Raw genomic sequence first — 27,972 nt, forward strand, 5'->3', positions numbered from 1 at the left:
GGTTGTTTGTTGTTTGGGTAGCTGATTCAGTTATCTGGGTTTTTATAGTGATGGTTTTGTGTAATGTTGTTTTCAATTGTTAGTTTATTCTTCAAGCTGCGTGGTGTGCTTCTTTGTGGTGTTATGGGGTACTTTTGTTCTGGGGATATAGTCAGTTTTCTCTATTACCATTGACTGTTTTGTGAGACTTGTTCAGTTGGCAGAAAATTCTATTGTGGAGAGACCGACGTTATTTCATTGATTCTGTTAGTTGTTCCTTTGCTGGCAGCGAGGTGCCTTGAAGTGTTATGTTGCGTATTTGGTGTGGTGGCTGCTGAACGTAACTAAATTCATTGATTGATGAAAATTGTGTTGATTGAATTAATGAGGCGTTTGATGTTTTGGGTGAGGAAAGCGACAACAGTGCTCGCATGACGAGGAGTTCTTTCAATTTGCAGCAATTGTGTTGGCTGCCCTTGTTGAAGGTTGGATTGTAGTTTAATTGGTATTGCTTGTTAGTTAGGCCCCGTCTGTTATGTTGTCTGCTTTGGTCTAGATTTACTCTTGTCTTTTGGTGTCTTTTGGGTAGTATCCTTTATTCCTTGTAGTTTATGTTGATGGGGAGGTGTTGTTGAAGATTTTGTTGGTGGCAACTGTCAAGTCCAAGTTTATCGGTGTGACCTAGTGACGTTGAATGCAACTCATTTGTTGAGATGTGAAGAAAATTCCATGGTTGGTCTGTAGGCAGAATTATCTAGAAAGGGTCAGTTGTTTTGGCATTGAGAATTGATAGGACTGCAGGTGAGGGAATAAAGAGGTCCAATGATGTTTATGAAGAAAGGACAGTCGGTCAGGATGAAAGCCGATGAAGTATGAACAAGTGCTACTCTTCTCAGTTTGGGTGGTTTCTTTAGCTAATGTGTGAGGGTGATCTTGCTTTTATTTGTATTAAACATATGCACCGGTTTGAGTAATTTAGTATTGGTGGAAAGTTCCATAGCTGGTCATCATCAGGTTTGCACTTATCATAAGTTTGGTGATTACTTTGTGGTCTTTAATTCGGATAGTGTTATGCTCTCTTAATTTGGGTCTGCTGTATATATTTAGTTGGTTCGGGTGTTGCGTGTGTTTTTTGCGGTTGTACTTGCTCTTAGTTAAGAGTATTTTTTTCACTAGTTAGGTTTAAGGAGGTTTTTAATGAGATCCGTAATTTAGGGTTTATTCAATAAATAATATTGACCGATAAAAAAAATGAAGTTTACGTGTGAAATTGATCAAAAATCAAAGGTTCACTAGATGAACCAAATCAAAGTTTATGTATCACGACATAATTTAGATAGATAAAACGTTAAATATCTTAAGAAAAGATAGAGATTTAACTCGTAATAAATTCTTATAATATTAAATTTAAATTAATCAAAAAATAAATTAAATATCTATAATTATACTAAAAGAATTGTATAGTATACAAAAACATATTAAAAATCATAAGGACCGTGCCACAATAACATAGAAAATGCATGTCATAAGAACAGAGAAAAACATATCATAAGAATATATATTCTTATTTAAAATTAAAAAAATTCAAAAAAAAAGTAAAAAAAAAAACATAATATGAAAAAAATATGAGAGTTAATAATTGTCAACGATCGATAGTCAATATTAAAATTGATAATGTTATTAATTAAATAAAATTAAGAAAACATAAGAAAGAAAAACCATATAAAAATATTGAGATAAAAAATAAGTTAAAAAATGAGAAGATTATTTTATAAAATATTTGTTAGGGAAGTTAAAAGTAAAGAATATATAAAAAAAAAACATCATTCATTTAAAAGCATTCCACTAACTTAGTGGATTACTAATCATAAATGTGAAAGATAAGCACTTCCTGATAATGCAATTATTTTTATTTTATATTCTCGAACGGATATATCAATAATGCACTAAATTTTTTAAATGCAATTAATTTTTAGGGTAAACTATACTACGAGTCCCTAAACTATTAGGATACTTACATTTTGATTATATTTAACTTCTGAATTTCACAATAAGATTATTAAACTTTTTTTTATCACAGTCCTTACCATCAGCTATTTTTGAAAGCTCGATGGCTAAAATGTAAACATCCCAAAAGTTAAGAGACTACCCGTGTAATTTATTTTTTAAATTGGATACGTATTTATTTATTGGTCTGTAAAATCGAGAACGTGGAAGTTGGGGATTTGGCCTGAAATTCAGAATCCACTTGATTAAAATTTTAATAAAATTCATACGTATGTGATCTATTTATCTCGTCATTAAGTAAAATATTCATTATTTTATATTTATTATAATTGAATATTTGAATACTTTCAAGCTAAGGGCATTTTCTAATTATAATTGAATAATTGAGTATTTGAATATTTTATACTTATAATTAAGTTTGATAATACAATTTTTATTTTAAATCTTTCGAGTATCATTTTTTTCTCAATCAAGTCAATTCTTCATTGTAATTTATTTAATAGAAATAAGTATCTAATTGATGTACACATATTCTGTAAATATAATTATTATGTAAAGTTTAAGATATATTGTACTTCCATGTCCTCCAACAAAAGCACGTAATATTCTCAACTCTGATCAAACAAAATCTAAAATAAAATCTTATCACTAATGGTCCCTTTATTGTTAAAAAAAATTAATAATCTAAAGACTTAATCTAAACATTTTAAATTTTAAAGACATCTAATTTTAAAATTGAATTCAGAATTTTAAAATTTAATCTTCAATTCATAACTTTATGGATTGATAATTAAATTGGCCTCAGTTTCTTTTTAAAAATCCATAATTTTTAAAGATCATATGTTTTAAAGATGTATTTATTCAGTAGAAAAATATTTGTAGTTGTTCTTAAAATTTTGATATTTACAATCAACTCCTTAAAATATATGAATTTACAATTTAGACTTCTTTGATAATTTGATATGTAATCGAACCATCGTGATTGATAAGTTTAATAATTTAATTCTCAATTTAATGATTGATGAATGTTAGAATATCTTGTTTGATTTAATTTTAATTTGGCTCCAACTAGATTTTGATAAGTTAATATGATATATCCTAAAAAAATGAGTGGGTTATACATATTAAATCTAAGTAATAATTTAGAGATATATTATGTAATTAATTCGAAAAATAAAATTTAAGGTTTTTTTTATAAAATAAATGAAAAAGAGACCGTTTCTTTTGGTGGAGGGAAATATGCCGGGAAACGACAGTTCATATTCGCGCGTTGCAAACGAAACGAAAAAAAAAAAAAAACAACGCGAAAAACATCTTCTCTACAAAATACAAAAACACCCATTACCCCAACTAAGCTCAACTGCCTGTCAAATTTGCGTGTGAAAATACAAGCCCTTGTGTTACGACATTAACGAATCATATGTGGCTCAGGAAGCAAAGCAGCAAATCTTGGAAAGATGGAGGATGACTAAAGAATTTCAGGAGAATGGACAAGCATTTAGGGGTAGGAGCAGAAGCAGAACACTTGGTGAAATGCTTGCATTGTCCGATCATGCTAAGCGTGCTAACTTCCGTGGTCCTTTTGGCATTAGTAGTAGAGTTGGCTCAAAAAACGGGGGCGTTGGAGACTTACTAAAGTCGCGATCACAATCGTACCCTACAATTGTTGGAAGTCCTATAACCAGGACTAGTCCCAAAGCTTTCCATGTTGATTCTTGTATGAGTACGAGGCCAGTGTTTCCTTGGTCAAGACGGAAAGATTGTCCGAAACAAAGAAACTCGGGATCCTATGACATCAAGGATAGGAAAGTGTCTACAGAGGATTGTGTGGTACCTGAGTCATCAATGTACTCGGCTGTGTCTCGAAGCATCGTCTCTGATATGGTGGTTGCCGTAGAAACTCAAGATGCTGCCAAGACTACTGGAAGCCATACCAAGCACCGGCTCGAATCAATGGACTGCATTATGCCAGAGAAAGGCCGTGATTCTTCTTTTCGTATCCCTGTTGCTTGGATTCAACAGGTTCAATGTTGTTTTAAGTTTCCAGTTAGTTTGATAGGATTAATTAATACTAGTATTAAGTGCATTTTAGGTATACTAATCAATCTGCATTGCTAAATTTAGTATATAATCTGCATTGATATGGTGGAAGTTCATTAGAGTCTTGTGCACTGTATTTTGTGATCGAGACATCGAAGTTTTAATTTCTTTTGATTCGGCTTTAATTTTGAGCCACTCATTGTCTCTAAACCATGGATTTCACTGTAATCTTGCAGGAAGATGTATCAATGAAAATATCCGAAGAGTGCGGCACAGACCTCGACTTTCTTGTGACCTCTGAGACAGCTAATCAGTCCAGTCCAGTTTCAGTTTTGGAAACACCATTCGTAGAAGAGAATTCATTGAGCTCTAAGTGCCTTTCGAGTGTCATCGCAAGCTTAAATGGTTAGTGAAACAGAAGGATTCTTTGACCTCTGATTTCTTTGCCCCACATTTTATCTATTGTAACTTTTATGTTCTCATTTCGAACAGACGTGAAGCGGCAACTCGAATTTCTAAAATCGGAGTCGGTTGAAGAATACACTGAAGGACAAGGGATGGTTGTCTCAAGTGACAATGAAAATGTAGTAGAAGAGCCTTTGAAGTACGAAGTAAATGAATATCCAACGAAGTAGTTTGGAGCTGCAGAGAGTCGAGATTTCTCCTATTTGGTTGATGTCTTAACCGAGGCAGGTTTTCATAGTAGAAACCCAGATATACTCTTTAACAGATGGTGTAACCCCCGACCGATGCGGATAACCCGATCTGATCCGAGGTGTCACATTAGGGCCACCGGAGCGACTCACAGTAAAAATGGCGGAAAATTTAAAACTTTTATTAAAATATGTAACTTATAAAATGATTTATCAGTATGCAGAAATAAAACAGATTTCCAGACTCGTATATAAATCAAAATACAATTACATGCCCCCTAATCACATGTATCATACTCTGCAACAACGCCGGAAGAACTCCCTTACTGATTTTGATAGATGCACTGGTACAACTCTTTTAACCTGCAAAGGTGAGTAATAGAGTGAGCTTCGGAAAGCTCAGTAATACAGAACTATCAGATGATACTACATGACATACAGATAAATGGGAAGCCATAATTTCCTTATTGAATCAAACGTATACCAATTGCGGAATAATCTGGGGTTCCATTAGTAGTTCAACGAGTAAAAGCCATGAATCTCAGTTCATAACAAACCTTTCATACTATCCCGTTTTCATGAGGTCGAATAGGATGCCTAGTGTGTTCCATCAATACGATAAAACCATAATAGGTACACTAATCAAATGATAGTTCAGTAAAATCCCATAAATCATACTGTAGTGGAGCTTTTTAAACTCGTAATTTTAAAACTATCTTACAAAGAATTAACCTAAAGGAACATGTTAGGGCCTGAGAGCCTACCCAATATAGATTTTAGGGCCGTGGGGCTTATCTAAGAACACATCTTAGGGCCGCAGGGCCTACCCGAGAATGATCTCAGGGCCGTAGAGCCTACCTAAGAGTCACATTAGGTCCATAAAAATTTTCCAGCTTGATCAGAGTTGTACTTTACAATTATGTATCTCCAAGATACAATTTATACAATGATACAAATCCATAAGCCATCATCGTTAAGTCGGTGCATCCATAAAACAGTAACCATAGATTTTAGTGTACCACATATTAAAACAATAAAATAATTTTTTTTCAAAATATAAGGAACACTCTAGAGAATCCAATTATTTTTAAGATGTATTTTGTAGTTATCAATATGGATAACATGAACTTGTGCAATTTGATCGGATTCCAGTAATAAGATCTTATTGAAGAGAATCGATTTCTAATTGATCTAATCAGACATTTCAGATTGATACTTTAGAATTCCACTAAATTTCCATGTGCATCAGGAAAACGTTCAGGAACCTTTATACATAATAATTCTAAATTCAGATTTACTGCGAGTGATTCCATTACCCAAACAATAAGAGGTATTCAGGAATATACTTTGAATTCATAGGATTTCAACCTAATTGAACCAAATGGGGTATTCATAATCTTTTCCTTCTGCGTTACTTGCGTTTTCAAACATGACCGAAGTGATTTTAGATGAAAATATAGAATCAAAGATTCAAGTCATTTACAATCTATGACTATCGATCGTATTATCAACAACTCGAGTTACACAACTCCCAAACTGATGCATGTCAACAAGTCAATTCATTATCCTTCCAGTGTATTCACTCTTTAATACCATAATGTAGATCCATAGATCATCCCCATAATCATCGCTGAATAGATCTTCCAACGGTTTTTATTTCATTTCTACGTTTCAACGATATCAGAAAATACATACGTACTCGATTCATGTTTTATGACCCATAAGGACAATTCATCATGTAAGCTCACCAGTGTTTCCAAACTCATCCAATCACCTATTTAATCCTCAGTCATTAAGGTTACTTAGTTCGTTTAGCAGTCAAGTCTATCTCGGTTACTTCAAAGCTTTCCAGATAATCTAGACGTTTCTGAATTTCATATACATATTGTACTTTCGTTCAATTCAATTTGGTCTTCGTGGTTGATTTGTCGAACAAATATCCAATTCTTAGTGTTGAATACGATCTAGAGTTGAGCTGAGCTGAATACTTCCAAAATTATCATCGAGCCAAACTTGAGTAGACAAGCACGCATTCAAGTAATATTTATGTCGTTCAGGTACTGACATACCATTAAGGTTGATCAACTCACTTAAGTTGTGTTCCATAACTTTTAAAGGTAGTCCAACACCTATGCTTATTTGGATTCCTTAATTAATCCAAGGCCTTTACTTAGAATAGGACACAAGGGTATTTTGGTAATTTTGGTGTTCATTTTTATTCCATTTATTTTAGGGCTCGAAGATATCCAATCATTCTTGAGCTTGGTGATATTCTTAGGTCATTTCCATTACAGGGGTATTTTGGTTATTTTACAGATTCAACGTATTTCAATCATTTCCTTCCGTCCGATCTTACTATTAAATTCAATCTTATCATTTATTTCAGTCCTTTCGAACAATTATGACAACAGAACACCCCGACAAATTATTCTTTAGGTATTTACTCATAACTCGGATATTTCTGGGTCAAGTGTCTTCTCAGATTTTACAAACGGAAAATCAGGAATTTTCCTGAACTAAGTCAGGATCTTAACAATCAAATTCGTACTTAATCGAGTTAAGTAAGAATCCTCAAAGTATTTTCTCATTCAGGTTTAACTAGGACTATTTGACCTCTCAAGGGCATTTTCGTAATTTCTTAACTAGATAATTTCAATATTAGCTCTTAACGAAAATAATTATAATTTAGAGATCCTATGATCAATTACTTTCCCGAACATTCTCTTATCTTGAAATGATTCTTTAATAGAATTCAAATATCTTACACAAACCCTCTTGGGGTTAAAAATCGGTTATCCGTATTTCGTAAGCAAAATCTAGCATTTCTTAAGTACATCTATAGTTTTATCATTTTAATATATTCTTTCAGAGTAATTAATCAACTTCTAGTGACAATTCTTGACATCTTACAACTTAAGGGTATTTTCGTAATTTTACCCTACCTGAGTATTATCATAATTTCCAATCCAAGTACCTTTAACATTTAACATTTGATGAAATAAACTATAAGTTATAAATCCATGTTGATTTCTTTATCACTAAGCACAGAACTTGTAATTTAATTCTAACAATCCCTCAAATTTTTATAAAAATCATCTGAACCATAATCAATTACTGAACCCTTTTACCGTATTCAGATCGAGTGTAGAAACTAATTAACTACACAAATGAGACCAACATTATCTTAATCATGCATTTACCAATATTTACATGTTCCATAAAGCATAAAGAGGTAGTAAAGTATTACCTCGATTTTCGTGCAATACTGATTGACCATAAAAATTCCATTCGAATGCCTTTGATCTTCAATTCAACTTCCAATAATTCCTCAGATACATATCAACATAAATTATATAAAAAACAGAGCTTAATTACAATAAACAGATCGAATCGGGTTCGAATTTGGCGAAACGGACTTCGGATTCGGATTCAGGACGTCGAAAGCATAAAATATGACTTTTCAGAATTTGGAATTTTCGGTCAAAATCAAAGTCAACGGGTTTGACCGTCAATTTCGAGGCCTTCGGTTTCGAATTTCGAAAAACCGACTGCGGAATCGGATTTGGAACGTCGAAAAATGTCAGGATAGGTATACTCGGTCAAAGTCAAAGGTCGTTTAATGCCCGGTCAAAGCCAGTCAAAGTTTTAGTCAACTTCGGTCAACATCGATCAACGGTCAACGAGTTGGGTCGGGTTAACGGGTCGGGTCGGATGAACGGGTCGGGTCAGGTAAACGGGTCGGGTCGGGTTGTAACCGATCAAAACAGTTCCAAAACCGGTCAAACCGGTCACTTTTGCCTTCCCCACGCTCAATGGCGGCGCGTGAACAGTACCCTGATGTAGGAAAATTCCCGGAAAAATTCCTAAAAATTATTTTAAATGATTTCGAGATACTTACAAAGCTCGGTTCAAATTTTTGAACGACGGAGAGCTCGATTTCAACGAATCGGAAACTTTGACCGCTTTACCTCCTCACGCGCCGCCGCCGACGGAGACCAAGGATGACACCGGCGGACTCGGAACGATGCAAGGAATACGATGGTGCGAGAGGTGTCGTAAACGGATGCTCGGATCGTCGTGAATCGGTGAAAAACCAACTGAAATCGGGTTATTACCGACGATACTTCTGACTAAAATTAACGACGAACGGAGACGATTCATGACGAAAAGTTTGAGGGGTTTTGTTCCTCGCTCAACAACAAACACGATGGTGGTTTCGGCTCGTCGATCGGAGGTTAGACGGCGAATAGATCGGAGTTGGAAGAAGGGTTGTTGGAGAAGATAAAAATGATAATATGTAGAAAAAACATACGGAATGGAGTTATAATTCATTCTAAAAGAAAAATAGGTAAATTATGAGTTTAGTCACTGAATTTCCTGCACTTCTTAAAACGGTCTGTCAACTTTGAAATTTTACAATTTAATCCATCGTTTCTTTCAAAAAAAACCAATTAAATCCATTACTTTATAATTTCTTAAATTTAACCCCTAAATTGGGGTGTTACAGACGGCCCTCTCCAGAAACTCCAATAAGCCCGTCGGTTTTCGAGACACTAGAGAAGAAGTACGGTGAACAAATATCTTGGAAGAGATCGGCGAGGACGCTACTTTTCGACTGCATAAATTCGAGTCTAATAGAAATTCTGCAGCCATGTTTAGGATACCCCATGTGGGCAAAACCTGTCGCAAGAAGGCTTAGCTATTTGCAGAGCTCAAAAGAAATCGAGGAAGAGCTATACAAGTTGTTGGTTAGCCAAGAAAAGGAAGCCGAAAATGAAGTAAAGAAGGACTCAGCAGAGAAAGTTATCGGAAAAGACGTTGAATGGTTATCCTTAGGATACGATATCGAATCAATCTCAATAGAAATAGAGAATTCATTGATTGATGAACTAGCGGCAGAGATTGTTAGCCTATAGAGTTTTTTTTTTCTTTCAAAATATAGTTTTCCCCTCATGGTTTTGGCACACTTTTACATGCATCATCAAAACAAAAAAATGAGTTGTTTCTTTTTCGATTTTTCGCATTCAAATGTCGCATTAGCATGTCAAAGAGGAAGTGAGAGAGACATATGCAGGAAAATTTTTGTTTATTTTTTGCATTGGTGTGAAAACTCATGTATTTATGCATGCATATGTTGGGATTGTGGCAAAAAAACACTAGTTTTTGCCATGCCTATTATTGTATGTTTGTTCCACAAGAAAAAGAAATGAAAAAAGAAAGCAGATTCTATGTATTTTCTTGCTCTTCCTGTTCTTAACACCTTTTCTTGCTTAAGAATTTTAACAATTTGCTGTAAATTTCTTTGGGGCAGCCATTGATGACTGTGTAGAACTCTGCAAGAAAAGATTCATATTCTGCAATTTGTTACATGTAAATTATTAGTGATGTAATATGGTTGAATGCTTTTTGTTGCAGGTGAAAGCCTTTTTGATAAGCCAATCCATATATATATACAACAACTCCATTTCTAGAGCTATATATATGCATACACTTGCATGTCTTTCAATTCATTAAGGAAAAAATACTGAAGCAAATCTTTCTGAACTTTGTAGCTATGGAAACCTACAAACTCATTTCTGTACTTCTTTCTTTCACAATTGCATTCTGCACTTCAGCAAGAATGCTCGATGAGCATCCCTCGGACTTGTCGTCGAATCCGGTTGTGGCGCCTGTTTCTATTGTGCCGTCACTGACCACCACCCCAACAGGCACACAGCCTAATCCTAGTGTAGCTGCAACCACTGGTTCCATTCCCACAGGAGGCAATGTTGCCAACCCTGTGCTAGACCCTGACCACACTCTTACCTTTTTCATGCACGACATCCTCGGAGGGTCGAACCCGTCTGCTCTAGCAGTCACCGGTGCGGTCAGCAACCCGGCACTCAATGGTCAACTTCCATTTGCTAAACCAAATGGTGCAAACCTCCCTGTGAATAATGGAATAAGCCAAAACAGTGGCAATACTGGTCTGTTAAACAACAATAACGTTCCGTTGCTTTCCGGCCTTTGTGGGAACACTCAAGCGGTGCTGCAAAACGACGGCAGCAACAACAACGGAGGATTCCCGACCTTGGTTGGTGGCCAACTTCCTTCAGGTTCTGCACTCCAAAAGCTCATGTTCGGGACCATGACCGTCAACGATGAAAAGCTGACAAATGGACATGAGCTAGGCTCAGGGTTTGTTGGTAAGGCACCAGGGTTCTATGTGGCTAGTTCTGTCGGTGGAACCAGTCAAACAATGGCGTTTACAGCCATGTTCCAGAGCGGACACTATGCCGACACTCTTAGCTTCTTCGGGGTTCATCGGACCGGTGTATCGGAGTCGCATTTTTCTATCATGGGTGGTACCGGAAAATATGTCAGTGCTAGAGGTTTCGCCATTGTGAAGACTTTACCGGCGAGTAATCATCAGCAGGAGACCGATGGCTTTGAGACCGTGCTAGAGTTCACTGTTTATGTTACATATTAGATGAGGGTGCCTATAATTTGGTGTGATTTAAATATTTGGAAACTTATACTGTCATGAATCTGGAAAACAATGACAAATCTACAATTTGTTTGTCTTAAATTAATAAAGTTCTGAGAAAAAAAACTTAGAATTAACTCATAAATATATAGAAGTATAGAACATTGATTCGATCATTGAAATTTCAGAAATTATAAAATAATTATTACACTTTTTAAAACAGTTATAAAATATTCATTAAACTTATCACATTATTAAAAAGTGAATAATGAATTTATAAAAAATTATCATTATTTTATAAAGTGTAATTTATAATTATTATATAACAATTTAATAAATTTAATGATCATTTTATAACTCCTAAAATGTAACGAATATTACAGTAAACATATGGGGTCTATGTGAATATTACAATTTTCAATGCATAACCAGTTGATGACTAAAATGTAATGAATATAAAATTTGAAGGATCACATCAGACATTCAATCAAGAACAAATTAAAGCATGGTTATTGACTAAAATGTAAAGCAACAAAAATTAGCAACTTAAATTCGAAATAAATTCAACTTCAATTACTGACTAAAATGTAACAATTACAAAGAATGAAGGGCTACAGAAATGATTAGTCCATGAGCCCAAAACGTGCGCATACCCTCTCCTAAACGACATCGTTTTGGGGCCATATATAAACCCTAAAAATGACTGACAACATTCATTTGTCTTTTTTTTAGTTTTTTCCAAAGAGAGAGTTATTTTCTCTCAACATTCATTTGTCTCTTTTTTTTTTTAGTTTTTGCCAACGTCCGGAGCTCTAGAAACTTAACCTAAAATGACACACTCTCTCCCCTAAACCCAAAAACAACCTCTATTCGATCTAAGAACTACCCCGTAGCCCTAGATCTAGGAAAACAAAGGGGTTACCTTCAATGAACTATGGATCTTCACTCCAATGAAAGAGCACAGGCGCTCTGATGGTAAGTGCTTCTCTCTTTTCTCTTTTTTGATTCCTCTATTTTTGTTCAAAAAATCCTTTTTATAAACGAAGCCCTTCCCTTCTCATTTTCGTTTTGCATGCGAATGGAAAAAAAAACAAGGCTCTGGTTTTCTTTGGTTTTTCTTTCTTTCTTGTGGTTTTGTGCATTGACCGAGGAATGAGACAATATGGTAGGGCCAAGGCTTGGCAGGCAACGGATGATGCAAGCAAGAGCGGGGGTAAAACGTTTTACCCCCGAGACCCTTTTGTTATTTTCGGGGCGACCGACGATGACATCATCGATATGCATGGGGAACAGGAAAGACTACCTTGGGGAGTGGAACCACGGGCACGTGCATCTCACGCGAGGGGACCATGGGCATGTGGAGACGGGGGGCCAAGAGAAAAGTTAGGATGAAACCCTAGTTTGGCTTGATCTGGACTGTTGGGTTAGATATGATCCAACGGCTACGATTAAGCGGTAGGGCTGATTGAAGGGTTTGGGAAATTAGGGTTTTTGTGTTGTTGGGATTTGGGTTTTTAGGCCTACCGGGTTAGGGTTTTTTTAGGTATTGAGCTCATATTTTGGGCCTATAAAAAATGGAAAGTTGTAATTTTTGGGCTTTTTTTATTAATAATAATAATAATAATCAGATAAAAAGTTGGTGATTACAGTCTTTATATATTCGATGTTCTTAGTGTTACGTGTTATCGTCGAATATGTCTATTAAGACATACTATAAAATATGTTGTGTCAGTTTTATTTCATACGTTTTATCTAATAAATAATTTAAAACACGTTCTATTTTCATCTATTTTTATATCATATTTTTATTTTATTTAGTTTTTTAATAATTTTTTATGACATGTTTTACTCTATCTTTATATCATTTTTTGCTTCTTATTTTTGTTACATTTTTAGTTGTTTGGTTGTTGTTTTCGTTTATCTTTTTTTCTTAGGGTTGGATTTGACATCGCTACGACTGATCAAGATGGTATTTATTTATTATCATGTTGATCTTCCCTACTTTGGACCATTGGATTAATTTGGATATGCGATTTACGTTTGTGGATTGTTTTCTCACGTTGCTCGATTCTGATTTGCGATTTGTCGGTGGTTTTTCAGTAACTTCATCATCTGTGGTCTGTTTGCCGATGCAGTCAGATTTGTTCGTATCTATATTTTGTTCGAACGTTTTGATTAGGTTTTTTAACTTTTTTCTTCTTTGATCCTTATGTGATCTAGGTGGCCAGTATTTTGTGTTAATGGTTATAGGAAAATGTCCTAATTATATTTAATTTATATCGATTATGCATTAAACATTCATTGTAGTTCTCAATATTTCTTATTTTTAATAAAACTAGCCCTTTTCTATTTGAAGAAAACAATAATTTTACCATTAAAGAAAAAGATAAACATGAGATTGAATTATCACAATTTCACTACAACAACCAAATATAAAACATTATAAACTATTATTAAAATTTCAGCATCAAATGCTTCAAACACATAATCACCACTTGGTGATAGGCCTGTAAATGAACTGAACTAACACGAATGGGGGTATGTTCATGTTCGTTCATTTAACTTTAACCAAACAAATGAACGAACATGAACATAAACGAAAAAAAAATTCTTGTTTGTGTTCGTTCGTTAAAGAATGTAGCTTGTTCGTGTTTGTTCATGTTCTTTCATTTAAATGATAAACGAACATAAATGAACGAACATAAACGAACGGATGTAAATGAACATAAACAAACACAATAAATGAACGTAAACGAACACAAACGAACGAACATAAACGAACATAACTGGAAATAGATTTTTTTTTCTTTCCTAACAATTTTAGGATTACAATTAATTTAATTGTTTTGAGCTTTTTTATGTGTATTTAAAATTAATTGAATTTTAAAATATTTATGGGTATCAGATTAAAATTTATTGGGCTTTAATATTTTAAATGGGTCTAAAGAGATTGGGATAAACATAAATTAACACTCATAAACGAACATAAACGAACGGACATAAATGAACAGACATAAACGAACGGACATAAACGAACGAACATAAATGAACGAACATATTACTGAAATTTCACGAACGTAAACGAACGAACGTGCCCTCTGTTCATGTTCGTTCATTTAATTAAACGAACACAAAATCTTGTTCATGTTCGTTCATTTAATAAATAAACGAACATAAAAGAACTTCCTGTCGAACGGTTCACGAACAGTTCACTAAATGTTCGGTTTGTTTGCAGATCTACTCGATGAGGTCAACATTGAAATGCAACATCGTATCCACACCATCGGTTATGTGTTGATCCTCTTGGTGAAGAAGGGTCTCGACCGTGGCGTACCCTTTTGCGTGCTCGTACTTCCCGGTTCCACAAACCATTGTGATCTGTGATTCGGGCGACATGGTCCGAAGAAACTTATGGTGTATTAAATGTAACACCCCCAACCCATATCCGACCCGGATACGAGTCCGAAGTGACACATTGACTTTTTAAACATTTATTCGTATAAAATAGTGGGTAATTTAAAAACTTTGATAACATTTAAATTATTTCCAAACGTTTACGACAGATATCAGAGTTCATACCATTTATATCTTTAGACTACATGCCAACTACACTCTGTAAACAGTACATACATTTTCTGATCTGACATTTGGTAAGGAAAACTGACCTGTCTTGCTCCGCATTACTCTTTACTCTTCTCGAAACCTACGTGTGAAACAATCACACGCTAAGTCGAAGACTTAGTGAGGCATAACAACTTATAATGCACTTCATAACATATATCAATACATGCATGTTCTGTTCTATCATGTTATACCAATTTCATGCATTCTTCGTATCATATAAAATCATATCAGATTAATTACAGTAAATACATACAGACACATAATTCATCATTAACAGTTTATCATGTAATCACATACTCTTATTGTTAACAATTTTCAATCAAACACTATACACACACAACATCATATGATTCACGTAACACATTTCAAACCACTTATAAACCCATCGTATACATATCACATTCAGTATGCTTGTTTAATCACTTTATTAGCCCATGTACACTAGTGAGAACTTAAGGTATGTGAGTACATTGAGGTTGTGCACACATATGTTGTCACCACAGCTCGATCAATGTCCCGAAGGACCAGTCCATAGATTCCGAAGAACCTAGGTAATCAGTCCATATGTCCCGAAGGACATAGGTAAACAGTCCATATGTTCCGAAGAACATAGGTAAACCCTCGACCCTTGGCATGCCAACTATACCCCTAGCTCTCATATCACATAACATGGGCATTATCATTTATAACAGTTCACATTACTTATTCATATTCTTTCTCTTATAACCACATATCTTTTCTTTTCAGTCACGTATCACATGTACGTGTAATCATTGATCTCATAACATATACTTGTTTTCACATATATATTTCATATCATTTCACATATACACTTTCATATCACAGGCCATATAAGCTCATATCTTTCTCATGCAGTCACATAGTTCAGTTTCACATATGTTCATATATATACATTACATAGCACATACTTCTCATAACATTACATTCAAAAGCATGTTAACACATATAATCATGCATACATACTATTCATGTCATTCATATACGTATAATCATATATTCATGCATTCTAACAGAGGAAAAAGACTTGTCGCAAGTCTTGTTTCCATTTAGCACCATAAACTAATTAATATGCACTCACCTGGCCTCACTAGTCAATTTCAATCTCTTATCTTTCCCTTTGATCGATCTTACTTGCCAAACGTTCCGGAATTCTTTATGCGTAGAATCTACATAAATGTACATTTCGGGACAATCATTAGATACCTACACCTTGTAATTGGATACTAGCAACTTAAACGAACTTATTAAACCCATATTCCCAATTTTCCTTTAGGGGGAATCGGTTCCCCCTATGGGGTATCGATTCCCTCCAGACATTCTGGAATTCTGTCGTTTGAAGGGGTATCGGTTCCCCTTGAATGGGTACCGATTCCCCTTACCCAGAAATCATATTTTCAACCCGAAAATTCCTTCATTTTCACTCAAACACTTCATATATCATCTCCTTTTCATTCTTAACTCTAGTACACATACTTAAACCAATCTATATTCATTTATTTCATCTTAAACCTCAAAATCCTATCTTCCATATATAATTCAAAAATCATATCAAATTTTCTATATGTTCAAAATCAAATTCTATCATTCCAAATCTCTTAATTTAACCATTGACAAGTCAAATTTAACTTCAAATTCTACTTATCAATTCTTTTCCAAAGTTTCATATAAAAACTCCAAATCTTTAATCTCTCATAACCCCTCCATCATTTGTTTTTAAGATGATTTAAGCTTTCCTTAAGCTTATTTAATACCCAAAGAATCAAAACTAAGCTTAAAACTTAAGAATTAACCAACTGAAATTAACTTACCTTTTGTAGCTAGCCCCACGTGAAGAAGAGAAAGCAAGAAGAAGAAAGCTTCCAGATAGCTCTCTTCCCACGTTTTTCACTCTTATAAAAGGGGGAAGAATATCTTTTAAAGGAAAAGACCATACTACCCTTAATTTCCTTTAATAATTACCAAATAACCTTTAATATAAATTCAAATAATCATTGAATTCTTTCATTCTTATACTTTAGTCACCAAATTCTGAAATTCTACAATTTGGTCACTAACCCGGTATTGCGGATGTTACAAATCTCCCCTCCTTATAAGAAAATTCGTCCTCGAATTTTCACTGCACATCTTAATAGGAACATATCTTCTAATGTTCTTATGTTGCTTCCTTGACTTATTCTTTCTTGTCATTATCATAAACTTACTTTTCAATCCTTTAGTTTTCCAACTATCTTTTTCGTTTATACATCATCTCTATATCAAAACTATCCTCTGTACTTCCATACTTATCGTATCTGATTCTTTTAAATCAATCCCTTTCATTTCTTTACTTCTTATTCCTTATACATAAATCATATATTTCCTTTCATATTCACACTCTTGTCTTATCACTTATACTCATCTTTATGTACCAATCTTCATTGCATCCTCATTATTCTGATAACCCCTTTCTTATACATAACTTCATTCTTTATCATTTCTTATACTTGTATTTTCCTTCCTGAAGGTTCCATTCAAATACTTATCTCTGTTTCTACATCATAGCTATCTGCTCAGAATATACAATTATATTCAAATTCATATCATAATCAATTAACTCCATTCTATTTTTCCTCCAATCTTATAACTCTAGCACCTTTACTCTGACAGCTAGATAATAACTTTGGTTCAGTCTAGGGCACAATCCCTCTTATACCAATCATATACATTCTTTCCAATCTAAATTATCTTAACATTCGCTTACTCAACTTATCAATTTCACCTCTATTCTCATACATCCTGAAATTTCTTTTACTCAAACTCAACATTCTGACTTCCTGTGTCCTATAATCTGATCATCGATATACATATTCTCAAACTCTTCTTATCAATCCTCAGCTTTACTTAAATATACAAATTCTTACTTTCTTTTCCTTTACTATACCACATTACTATGATCCAAATATGCAACTGTATCCAGATCCATTACGGATTTGGTTCTCATATCCTGACAATATCTTATAATCTTATCATTCCAGTACATTTTTTTATTATCAAATACTCTAGTTAGCCCATACTAACTCTTTTCATCTTAATTGCAAACCCTTATCATAAACATACTCTTGTTTATGCGCAATACTATCACTTCGTTTCAAACTCATAAACTCTGACTTTATACATCTTATACACTTGTCACTGATGCACTTATCCTTAAGTTCTTCTATACGTACTCCTCACGTCCTTAGATCTTTTTAACATTCTTATGGTGACACCCGTTCACCATATTCTATCTTATCCACATAATAACTCTATATCGTTTTTCCGATTCCAAACGATGAAAACTTTCTATCATTATTCAGATATGATTTCAGCTTTCTGAAATCAACTTTTGATCTTACTAGGCATTTCCTGAGGTGTCCGCTCTTATCCTGCCTGGCCAGGGCAAGTGAATAGCTATCACAATCAGGAATATCACCTTTCACTTACTTCGAAATTATCACGATCGGATTTCTACTGTATTAAACTATTCTTATTCTATTAGCAAGACAACATATTCCTTACACTATCAGATCAGAAATTTTTCAATCTATGTTGGCATGTACACCTTTTATGACACTTTGGACTTCGGTTTATGCCGAGAATCGGCTAAACCTTGGCTCTGATACCATTAAATGTAACACCCCCAACCCATATCCGACCCGGATACGAGTCCGAAGTGACACATTGACTTTTTAAACATTTATTCGTATAAAATAGTGGGTAATTTAAAAACTTTGATAACATTTAAATTATTTCCAAACGTTTACGACAGATATCAGAGTTCATACCATTTATATCTTTAGACTACATGCCAACTACACTCTGTAAACAGTACATACATTTTCTGATCTGACATTTGGTAAGGAAAACTGACCTGTCTTGCTCCGCATTACTCTTTACTCTTCTCGAAACCTACGTGTGAAACAATCACACGCTAAGTCGAAGACTTAGTGAGGCATAACAACTTATAATGCACTTCATAACATATATCAATACATGCATGTTCTGTTCTATCATGTTATACCAATTTCATGCATTCTTCGTATCATATAAAATCATATCAGATTAATTACAGTAAATACATACAGACACATAATTCATCATTAACAGTTTATCATGTAATCACATACTCTTATTGTTAACAATTTTCAATCAAACACTATACACACACAACATCATATGATTCACGTAACACATTTCAAACCACTTATAAACCCATCGTATACATATCACATTCAGTATGCTTGTTTAATCACTTTATTAGCCCATGTACACTAGTGAGAACTTAAGGTATGTGAGTACATTGAGGTTGTGCACACATATGCTGTCACCACAGCTCGATCAATGTCCCGAAGGACCAGTCCATAGATTCCGAAGAACCTAGGTAATCAGTCCATATGTCCCGAAGGACATAGGTAAACAGTCCATATGTTCCGAAGAACATAGGTAAACAGTCCATATGTTCCGAAGAACATAGGTAAACCCTCGACCCTTGGCATGCCAACTATACCCCTAGCTCTCATATCACATAACATGGGCATTATCATTTATAACAGTTCACATTACTTATTCATATTCTTTCTCTTATAACCACATATCTTTTCTTTTCAGTCACGTATCACATGTACGTGTAATCATTGATCTCATAACATATACTTGTTTTCACATATATATTTCATATCATTTCACATATACACTTTCATATCACAGGCCATATAAGCTCATATCTTTCTCATGCAGTCACATAGTTCAGTTTCACATATGTTCATATATACATTACATAGCACATACTTCTCATAACATTACATTCAAAAGCATGTTAACACATATAATCATGCATACATACTATTCATGTCATTCATATACGTATAATCATATATTCATGCATTCTAACAGAGGAAAAAGACTTGTCGCAAGTCTTGTTTCCATTTAGCACCATAAACTAATTAATATGCACTCACCTGGCCTCACTAGTCAATTCCAATCTCTTATCTTTCCCTTTGATCGATCTTACTTGCCAAACGTTCCGGAATTCTTTATGCGTAGAATCTACATAAATGTACATTTCGGGACAATCATTAGATACCTACACCTTGTAATTGGATACTAGCAACTTAAACGAACTTATTAAACCCATATTCCCAATTTTCCTTTAGGGGGAATCGGTTCCCCCCTATGGGGTATCGATTCCCTCCAGACATTCTGGAATTCTGTCGTTTGAAGGGGTATCGGTTCCCCTTGAATGGGTACCGATTCCCCTTACCCAGAAATCATATTTTCAACCCGAAAATTCCTTTATTTTCACTCAAACACTTCATATATCATCTCCTTTTCATTCTTAACTCTAGTACACATACTTAAACCAATCTATATTCATTTATTTCATCTTAAACCTCAAAATCCTATCTTCCATATATAATTCAAAAATCATATCAAATTTTCTATATGTTCAAAATCAAATTCTATCATTCCAAATCTCTTAATTTAACCATTGACAAGTCAAATTTAACTTCAAATTCTACTTATCAATTCTTTTCCAAAGTTTCATATAAAAACTCCAAATCTTTAATCTCTCATAACCCCTCCATCATTTGTTTTTAAGATGATTTAAGCTTTCCTTAAGCTTATTTAATACCCAAAGAATCAAAACTAAGCTTAAAACTTAAGAATTAACCAACTGAAATTAACTTACCTTTTGTAGCTAGCCCCACGTGAAGAAGAGAAAGCAAGAAGAAGAAAGCTTCCAGATAGCTCTCTTCCCACGTTTTTCACTCTTATAAAAGGGGGAAGAATATCTTTTAAAGGAAAAGACCATACTACCCTTAATTTCCTTTAATAATTACCAAATAACCTTTAATATAAATTCAAATAATCATTGAATTCTTTCATTCTTATACTTTAGTCACCAAATTCTGAAATTCTACAATTTGGTCACTAACCCGGTATTGCGGATGTTACATCCTCAGTTTCGTGTTCGCCTCCATGCAACACAATTGTCAACGTAATGGCTTGGCTGTTATGATCCAATGAGCTAGCCAAATAGAACCCTTGTGTTCTGCCCAACACAGCTGTCCCTAACTCATGTGGTTCAATTACTTCATCATCGACGACGGTTATGGTCCCGAACATGAGCCTTTGAAGAGTTTCAGGTGGGAGTTGTCTGACGGTGACGAAATGTTGGATGCCGAAGTTGAGGATGTTGTCGTTTTTGCCAGTGTTTTGTATGACATCATTGGTTTGTGCACTGATTAGGCCTATTAAGAAGGGTATATTGTTGGGGTTAATAAGGTTGTTAAAGCTTTGGATGTTGCCGCCTGTAACACCCCAATCATCGGATCAGTAACAAAAATGTAAGAATTTAAAATTTAATGGTTTGATTAGAATAATTTGAAAAGTTAAGGATTTAATTGTGGATTTTTGTGTAGGGCTTGATAGTAAATTTAGATTAGTAGAAAGGGCATTATGGTCTTTTCATTTTGAAGGATATTTTTATCTCCTTTAGTAAGGGATAAGCATGTGGATAAGGGAAAAAGTTTGGAAATCCTTTTCTTGTATTCTTTCATGCCCGTGAGCTCCACTTCAAAGGTAAGCTTTTGATAAGTTGTTGGTTCCTTCAATTTTGTGGTTGGTGTTGAAAGTTTGGATGTTATATAAGTTTAAGGAAAGCTTGTAAGGGATTAAAACAATAAGAGGAGTGAATTAGAAATGAATTTGTAAAATGGGTTTTGAAATGAATTATTGATATAGGGTAGTTTTTGGAGTTTTATGGATATATTTGACTTGTCAATGATCTAAATAAAGAGTTAGGAGTCTTAGAAATGATTAAGAACTTGTTTCAAATCATGGTATGATTTTTAGATGTAGGAGTTTTAGTGAGATTTTGTATGTTTAAGAATAGTAAATGAAGACAAGTTGGTTTGGATGAATGAAGTTGAGTTTAAAGGTAAAGAATGAGGTAAAAGTAGGATATTAGTTAAGTTTTTGGTTAAATTTCGAAATGGAAATGATAATTTTGGGCATAGGGTATCGGTACTAGAAGAACAATATCGATACTTCAAGGCAAAGTTAGTTGAATTCGAATAGTAGTATCGATACTTGTTGAGGAAGGTATCGATACTTTTATGGGATTGTCGATACCAAGGGTATAGTATTGATACCATTTCCAAGATAAATTTTCAGAATGTCAAAATGGTATCGGTACCGTGGGGGGTATCGATACCATAGAAGGGAAGTATCGGTACTGTAGTGGGAGTACCGATACTATTGAGCATAAAATGAGAAATTAAGAGTTTCTTTCAGCTTAAGTTATTGTGATTGGATATAATTTATTTGAATTTCGATATTTATTTTTGATTATTTTGAGTAGACGTTGAAAAAATCAACTTCTGGTCAACTCGACATTATAAGTTATCGATCAAAAGTGTTAAGGACTTTGTTTAGGACTTCAGTGAGGCAAAGGTGAGTGCAACTTCTGGGTTTCGTATTAGAATTGAGGAAGGCTTACGATAAGCCAACTTCAATGTTTTCGATAGAAAACCTTTCAATTTCTTTTATGTTATATTTTTATAAAATTTTATTCAATTTATATTATGTAAGCTATGTTTTATGATTATGTGTATATGATTATGGAAATGTGACCTATGAACATGTGTATCTGAAAATACTCAAGGTGAAAGTGTCTATGTGAATAAGAGATACTTTGAATAATGAATGACAAATAATTATGTGGTTAAAAGCCCAAGGTATATGTATGAGGATTAGAGGTATAGTTGGCATGCCAAGAGTCGAGGGTTCTATGTGGTCCTTCGGGACAAAACCTATGTGGTCCTTCGGGACAACCCTATATAGTCATTCGGGATAACCCAATGTGGTCATTCGAGACAATTATATGGTACTTCGGTGTAAATTACGAGCTATGGTGAAAACATTAACGCACAACCTCAATGTACTCAAATATCTAGAGTTCTCAGTAGTATACTTTGGGTATTTGAAAACAAAGTTATATAAAACGAATAATATACAAAAGTATACCTTCTTGTTATGGAAAATAATTTGGAATTCTTTATGAAATGTTTCGAATAAATAAATAAAGATTTCGCTTATAAAGTTTAGTACTCTTTAGTATTTGCCTCATTAAGTCATCGACTTAGCGTTTGATTTCCTCACGCATAGGTTTGAAGAAATCTGATGGTTGATGTTGTTGAAAATAGCATACTCCCTTGATTGAATGTAGGTTTTCTGAAATTTTGTAAATTGTTGGCATGTACTATATGTTTAATTTGAAATGCTCTGATTTATTTTTGTAAACTCATACTTTTGTAATTATGTAAATTATTAAGGACTTTTATTTAAGTATGAATGGAAGTTTTATGCTTTATTTTAAATTAAAGGTTTCACATTGTTATAATGAATAAAAGTTAAAGGTTTATTTATTTGTTGTGAGTCAATGTTTTGAAAAGTCAATGTGACACTTTGGACTCGTATTTGGGTCGGGTACGGGTTAGGGGTGTTACACCGCCGGTCAGAAGTAGAGTGGTGCTGACTACCGGGAAATGTCGTTGTTGGTATTAGAGAATGGTATGCCGTTGATTTCTGAGTTGACAATCACACTGGTCACCACCCTAGCTGATGGGTGTGATCCACCTAAGATGTCATGCATGAAAAAGGACAACGATGGCTCATGCGGGTCTGGTTTTGTCGGTGTGGCAGCTGCCACTACTCCTGGACTGGATATTGCTATGGCGGATTCCACCTCTATAACACCTATTTCCCGTATTCGTTCATGTACACGAGTCGTAGATGTCACATAACTTTAAAAACATTTTCATACTTAAAAATCTATAAACATTTTGTCTCTTTAAATAAAACAGTTTAATTTTATAATATTAAAAACATCTATTAACTACTAATATGTAAAATAGCTTTTAAGTTTATCACGTAGTAGTTTCAGTTCAATATAATATAAAACTACAACCATTATCAAATACCATACCACAACATCATAATATAATTAATACATGCCAACTAGTAATATCAAATTAAACGTCTAGAGATGTCATATTGTTACTGATTCGACAATTCTTGACAGATGATATCAGTTGCACTCCTCACTTCGATCGTACGTTATTACCTATGCGTGAAAATAATCACGCTAAGTATTCACTTAGTGAGGCATATTAAAACATAAATATTTCATAAAAGATCAAAATATGAGTTTAATTGTATAAAGTATATTAACGCATAAAGCTTACTTGATAGGCCAATTTTCCATCAAATAACCTATGAAACAGTATTTTGTATGCCTAGCATACTTATCAATCAGTATATTTCAAAATATTCATTCATAGCCCAATGTATGACAAATGAGAATGCAATGTACACAATAAGCACCGAAGTGTCACAATAATGTATAAGTACTATGGTACACAACAATACTATACTAACCATTTCCGGAGTAGTAATCTCGTACAACTACCATCCTTGCACACAAAGTACCATAGTACACAAAGTACTACTCCAAGTACACAAAATACTGGTACGAAAATGCAATAATGCATTAAACAAAATTGATAGATATTCATCACACACCAAGTATGTCAATTACATACATATTGTTCCAGTACACAAAGTACTACTACAATACCACCTTATTTTTGGTATTACTATTGCACCTATAATTCTCCATGTACATACAATAGGCTTTAAAATCTAAATCGTAGGTTAAACATTTATTCCAAACCATTAATAAATAATAATTTGTGTGAAACACATACATTCGTTTTAGGGCAGTTTATACCCTAAAATCATTCGTAAAATCATTTTCATAAACTTTATAAAAATATTTCAAAATGCGTTAAAACATATTTAAATAAAAATACTCGAGGTTGACTCATCGCAAGTCGTCCTCATATCATATAAGTACATAATAAATGCACTCACCTGGTATGTCTCACTATTATGCCTTACTGTCAATATCCTATTACTCTTGGACTTTTTCTTTGCCTTTCGCTTTGCTTGTACCATAGTTTTGATCACGATCTACACAAGTATCCATACAAGCACATACAAATATAAAATACATGTTAGTACTCTGGCTAACATTTTATATATGATAATAATACCCAAAAGTATTATTATTTTCGAATTCTTCTAAAATTTATCATAAATTTTCCTTTTTACTCATAATGGGCCCTTGTCATTATTACATTCAATTCAAGGCCCAATTAAACCCAATAAATTTCCAGCATTAAATTTCCAGCCCAATATCTCAACAATACCATAATTACCACTTAAGCCACTAACTTTCTCAATATTTACCATTTTATACTTAAACTTTGTCAACTTTCCAAAATGGCTTAATTTCACATTCTAACTTCAATTTCAGCCATCAAATAGTAATTTTCAGCAATTTACATCAATTATTGAGTAATTATACAGTCACACAATAACTTTTTTAAAATTACCGAATAGGTTCCTCAACTTTTGAAAAATTACAAAATGACCCAAAATTTTCTAAGGCTTGTAGAACCTTCCAAATATAATTTCTAAGCCATGTGAATTTTGCTACAACTTTTCCAAACTTATTTCCTCAAGGTCGAACCATATATGTGTAAGGGATTCAATATTTTCATTTGATTCAAGAGTGAAACCAACCTCTATTCAACATTATAAAATCTCTACAATGAAACCCCTAACTTAATTTCATCAAATAGTAATCTTCCCCAAATCTAGGGTTAAGCCGAAATCAACATAAGCATGTACAAACATGAGGTGATTTTAATCGACAATCAAGCTTGTAAATGATTTTACAACCTCAATAACATCTAAACCATTCATCAAATCATGAAACTCTAATATGAACATAAACCCTAGAATTTGGGATCTTTGAACACAAATCAAATTAGCATGCAATAATAATACCAAATGATAGCGTTTTTCGAATAGAACAATTTTCTAGTTCACAGCTCGATCCAAAATCCAAAGAAAATTGCTCTAAATTGAAAAACAAAATTTCTCTTACCTAGGTATGGGAGAGCACGAAATGGAGCTAAAAAATAGCTCGGTTTCATGAAATTTCTCCTTAATTTCATGTTAAGTTACCTTATATTTAAGCTTAAATGAATATAATATTTATTTAATGAGAAATATTCATTTTGCCCTTAATGAAACTTGAAATCTACCTTAATACCAAGCCATATAACTCTTATCATCTTTATAAAGTTAAAGATGAACAAATTAATTAACCATTTTCAACTTTACCCATGCAATCTTTCCAAAATTTCAATCTTGTCATTTTTCATCCAATAGTCCAAATTAAAACTTGGCAATAATTTCTCAAATCCAATTATCCATATTATTTTTAATCATTTTGACATGTGGAAATAATATTTTTAAGCTTGTTTAATATAACTTTCAATTTTCCCAAAATTTTTATTAGATCCGATTTACCGAATTTTTACCTGACTTTAACAATTTATAGCTTTTAACATAAATTCTGAATCCAAAATATGATTCCCACGAACCCCACACTTAAGGGTGAACTATTTATTAAAAGGGTCAAATTACCTAACTTTTTAAAAATTACATTTTTGGTCTCTAAACTTTTCTATCTTTATATTTTGGTCATCAAGCTTTAAAAAATTATGTTTTGATCACTAACCAAAATTTGGGGTTTCACAACCTCATCAAGGACTCTTGATGAATTGGCACAAGTGAAGTTGATAGCCAACAATAGTATATAGACTAAAGTCTTGAATGATTTGCATGTGAACATAGGAGTTTTAGCCATTTTTAAGATTGTTTTAGCTGAAAAATAACACAATTTGATGGATGAAATGAAAGATTTACAGTTTCATATATATAGGATATACATATGCATACATACATGCATCCATGTATTTATACCACATATAATGAGATAGTGGATTTGATGATATGAAGTAGGTGAAAACCCCATAAGTGACCGAATCATTTGTTTCATTTATAATATTATGAGGAGAGTGTAAACATCAATTTTTGTCCCCCATACCTGTCTGTTGTGCAACTCACTTTGCTCCCCCATAATGTGTCATTTCCCATGCCCCGCGCCTTTGTCATCATCCACACCTATCAACCACCGAAAATTAGCCATCAAAAGTCAGCAAATAAACCAAAACTCACCTAAACTTTACCTAAATATATCCACATCTTACCAAAAAGCAAGAAAAAAAGGAAAAGAACAAGGGGGATTCAGTGAGTGAAAAAACATAAAGGAATGAGTTTTCGAAGAGAAAAGGGGGGGAATATTCGGTGTAGGGGGCTGGAACAAAAAACACAGAGAGAAACGGAAAACCTCAAATCAAAGAGAAAAAGAGAAACACAAACCTTAGTCGAAAAGTTGTCGGTAACATCAAAAGTCATCGGTGTCTCTTGTAGATCTATGGTTTTAGGGTCGGATTAAGGCTAAGGGGGCTTGGAACTGGGTTGTGAAGAGCGAGAGGAGTCTTTTAGGGGCTTCTCTCTCTCCAGCCACCGTAAGCGCCGCCGTGGGTCGTCAGTGGCTTCGGCGACGATAACCTTCTCCGTTGAGGAGTTGAGAGAGTTTGAGACTCTCTCACACCCCCTGATTTCTGAGAGAAATACCAAATGAGAAATGAAGAAAGCTAAACCCCTTTTTGGGCTTATATACCCCGACCTAAACGCTGTCGTTTAGGGAGGGGTTTGTTTGTAATTTTCTCGTGGTAAAATTACACGTAGGTGGCCTCCGTGTTTTTTAAATTTTGCATATGGATATTTGTTATATTTTATTTATATTGTATTTCATGCCATGCTTTTATAAATTTTGTATTCTTGTCACTTGATCATTATTATGTGAGTTTTATTAATATTAGAAATTGTTCTCTTTGTTTATGAAATTTGCATTTTAGTCATTGTTTTGTATTTTGGGTTAAATATTAAATTAGCTTGTATGTTGTACTTTCATTATATTTTAGTCCCATTTTTTTTACATATTATGAATTTTTTTAATATTCGAATTTGGTCCTCATATTTGTGTATCTTTTGTTTTGGTCACTGATTTGATATTGAATGTTTTAGTTTAATTATATTTTAATCCTCTATGTTTCATGTGTATTTATTTTGGTCAATGTAATTTATATATTTTTAATTATTTCGATTTTTAGCATATAA

At 33.7% G+C, this 27,972-nt stretch overlaps 3 protein-coding genes across 3 annotated transcripts; 2 read left to right on the plus strand and 1 right to left on the minus strand.

The window, feature by feature from the left end:
* The first annotated feature begins 4,544 nt into the window (after window positions 1-4,544).
* Window positions 4,545-9,763, plus strand: LOC120115447. Its single transcript, XM_039136169.1, has 2 exons — window positions 4,545-4,761; window positions 9,187-9,763. The coding sequence occupies exons 1-2, from the start codon at window positions 4,757-4,759 to the stop codon at window positions 9,593-9,595; spliced, it is 414 nt and encodes a 137-aa protein (XP_038992100.1). The 5' UTR covers window positions 4,545-4,756; the 3' UTR covers window positions 9,596-9,763.
* A 410-nt stretch (window positions 9,764-10,173) lies between these two features.
* Window positions 10,174-11,199, plus strand: LOC120115467 (dirigent protein 25-like). Its single transcript, XM_039136185.1, has one exon. It carries the CDS (start codon window positions 10,234-10,236, stop codon window positions 11,146-11,148), a length of 915 nt encoding a protein of 304 aa, XP_038992116.1. The 5' UTR covers window positions 10,174-10,233; the 3' UTR covers window positions 11,149-11,199.
* Window positions 11,200-14,382: 3,183 nt separating this feature from the next.
* LOC120115526 (dirigent protein 24-like) lies at window positions 14,383-27,204 on the minus strand. The gene is made up of 5 exons (XM_039136214.1): window positions 27,169-27,204; window positions 26,834-26,910; window positions 23,353-23,615; window positions 20,755-21,140; window positions 14,383-14,553 (listed from the first exon to the last, which is right to left on the minus strand). The coding sequence occupies exons 1-5, from the start codon at window positions 27,202-27,204 to the stop codon at window positions 14,383-14,385; spliced, it is 933 nt and encodes a 310-aa protein (XP_038992145.1).
* Window positions 27,205-27,972: the final 768 nt, after the last annotated feature.

Source organism: Hibiscus syriacus, unplaced genomic scaffold (genome assembly GCF_006381635.1).
Source record: "Hibiscus syriacus cultivar Baekdansim isolate YM2019G1 unplaced genomic scaffold, ASM638163v2 tig00110264_pilon, whole genome shotgun sequence".
Classification (NCBI taxonomy): Eukaryota; Viridiplantae; Streptophyta; class Magnoliopsida; order Malvales; family Malvaceae; genus Hibiscus; species Hibiscus syriacus.

Bases quoted from the DNA above. Each gene is read 5' to 3' on its own strand.
- LOC120115526 (XM_039136214.1), bottom strand. From the start codon at position 27,204: ATGACTTTTGATGTTACCGACAACTTTTCGACTAAG. The intron at 26,911-27,168 runs GTTTGTGTTTCT...GGTGGTTGATAG, and splicing joins CCGACAACTTTTCGACTAAG to GTGTGGATGATGACAAAGGC. The intron at 14,554-20,754 runs GCAATACCGGGT...ATACACCATAAG, and splicing joins AAACTGAGGATGTAACATCC to TTTCTTCGGACCATGTCGCC.
- LOC120115467 (XM_039136185.1), top strand. From the start codon at position 10,234: ATGGAAACCTACAAACTCATTTCTGTACTTCTTTCTTTCACAATTGCA.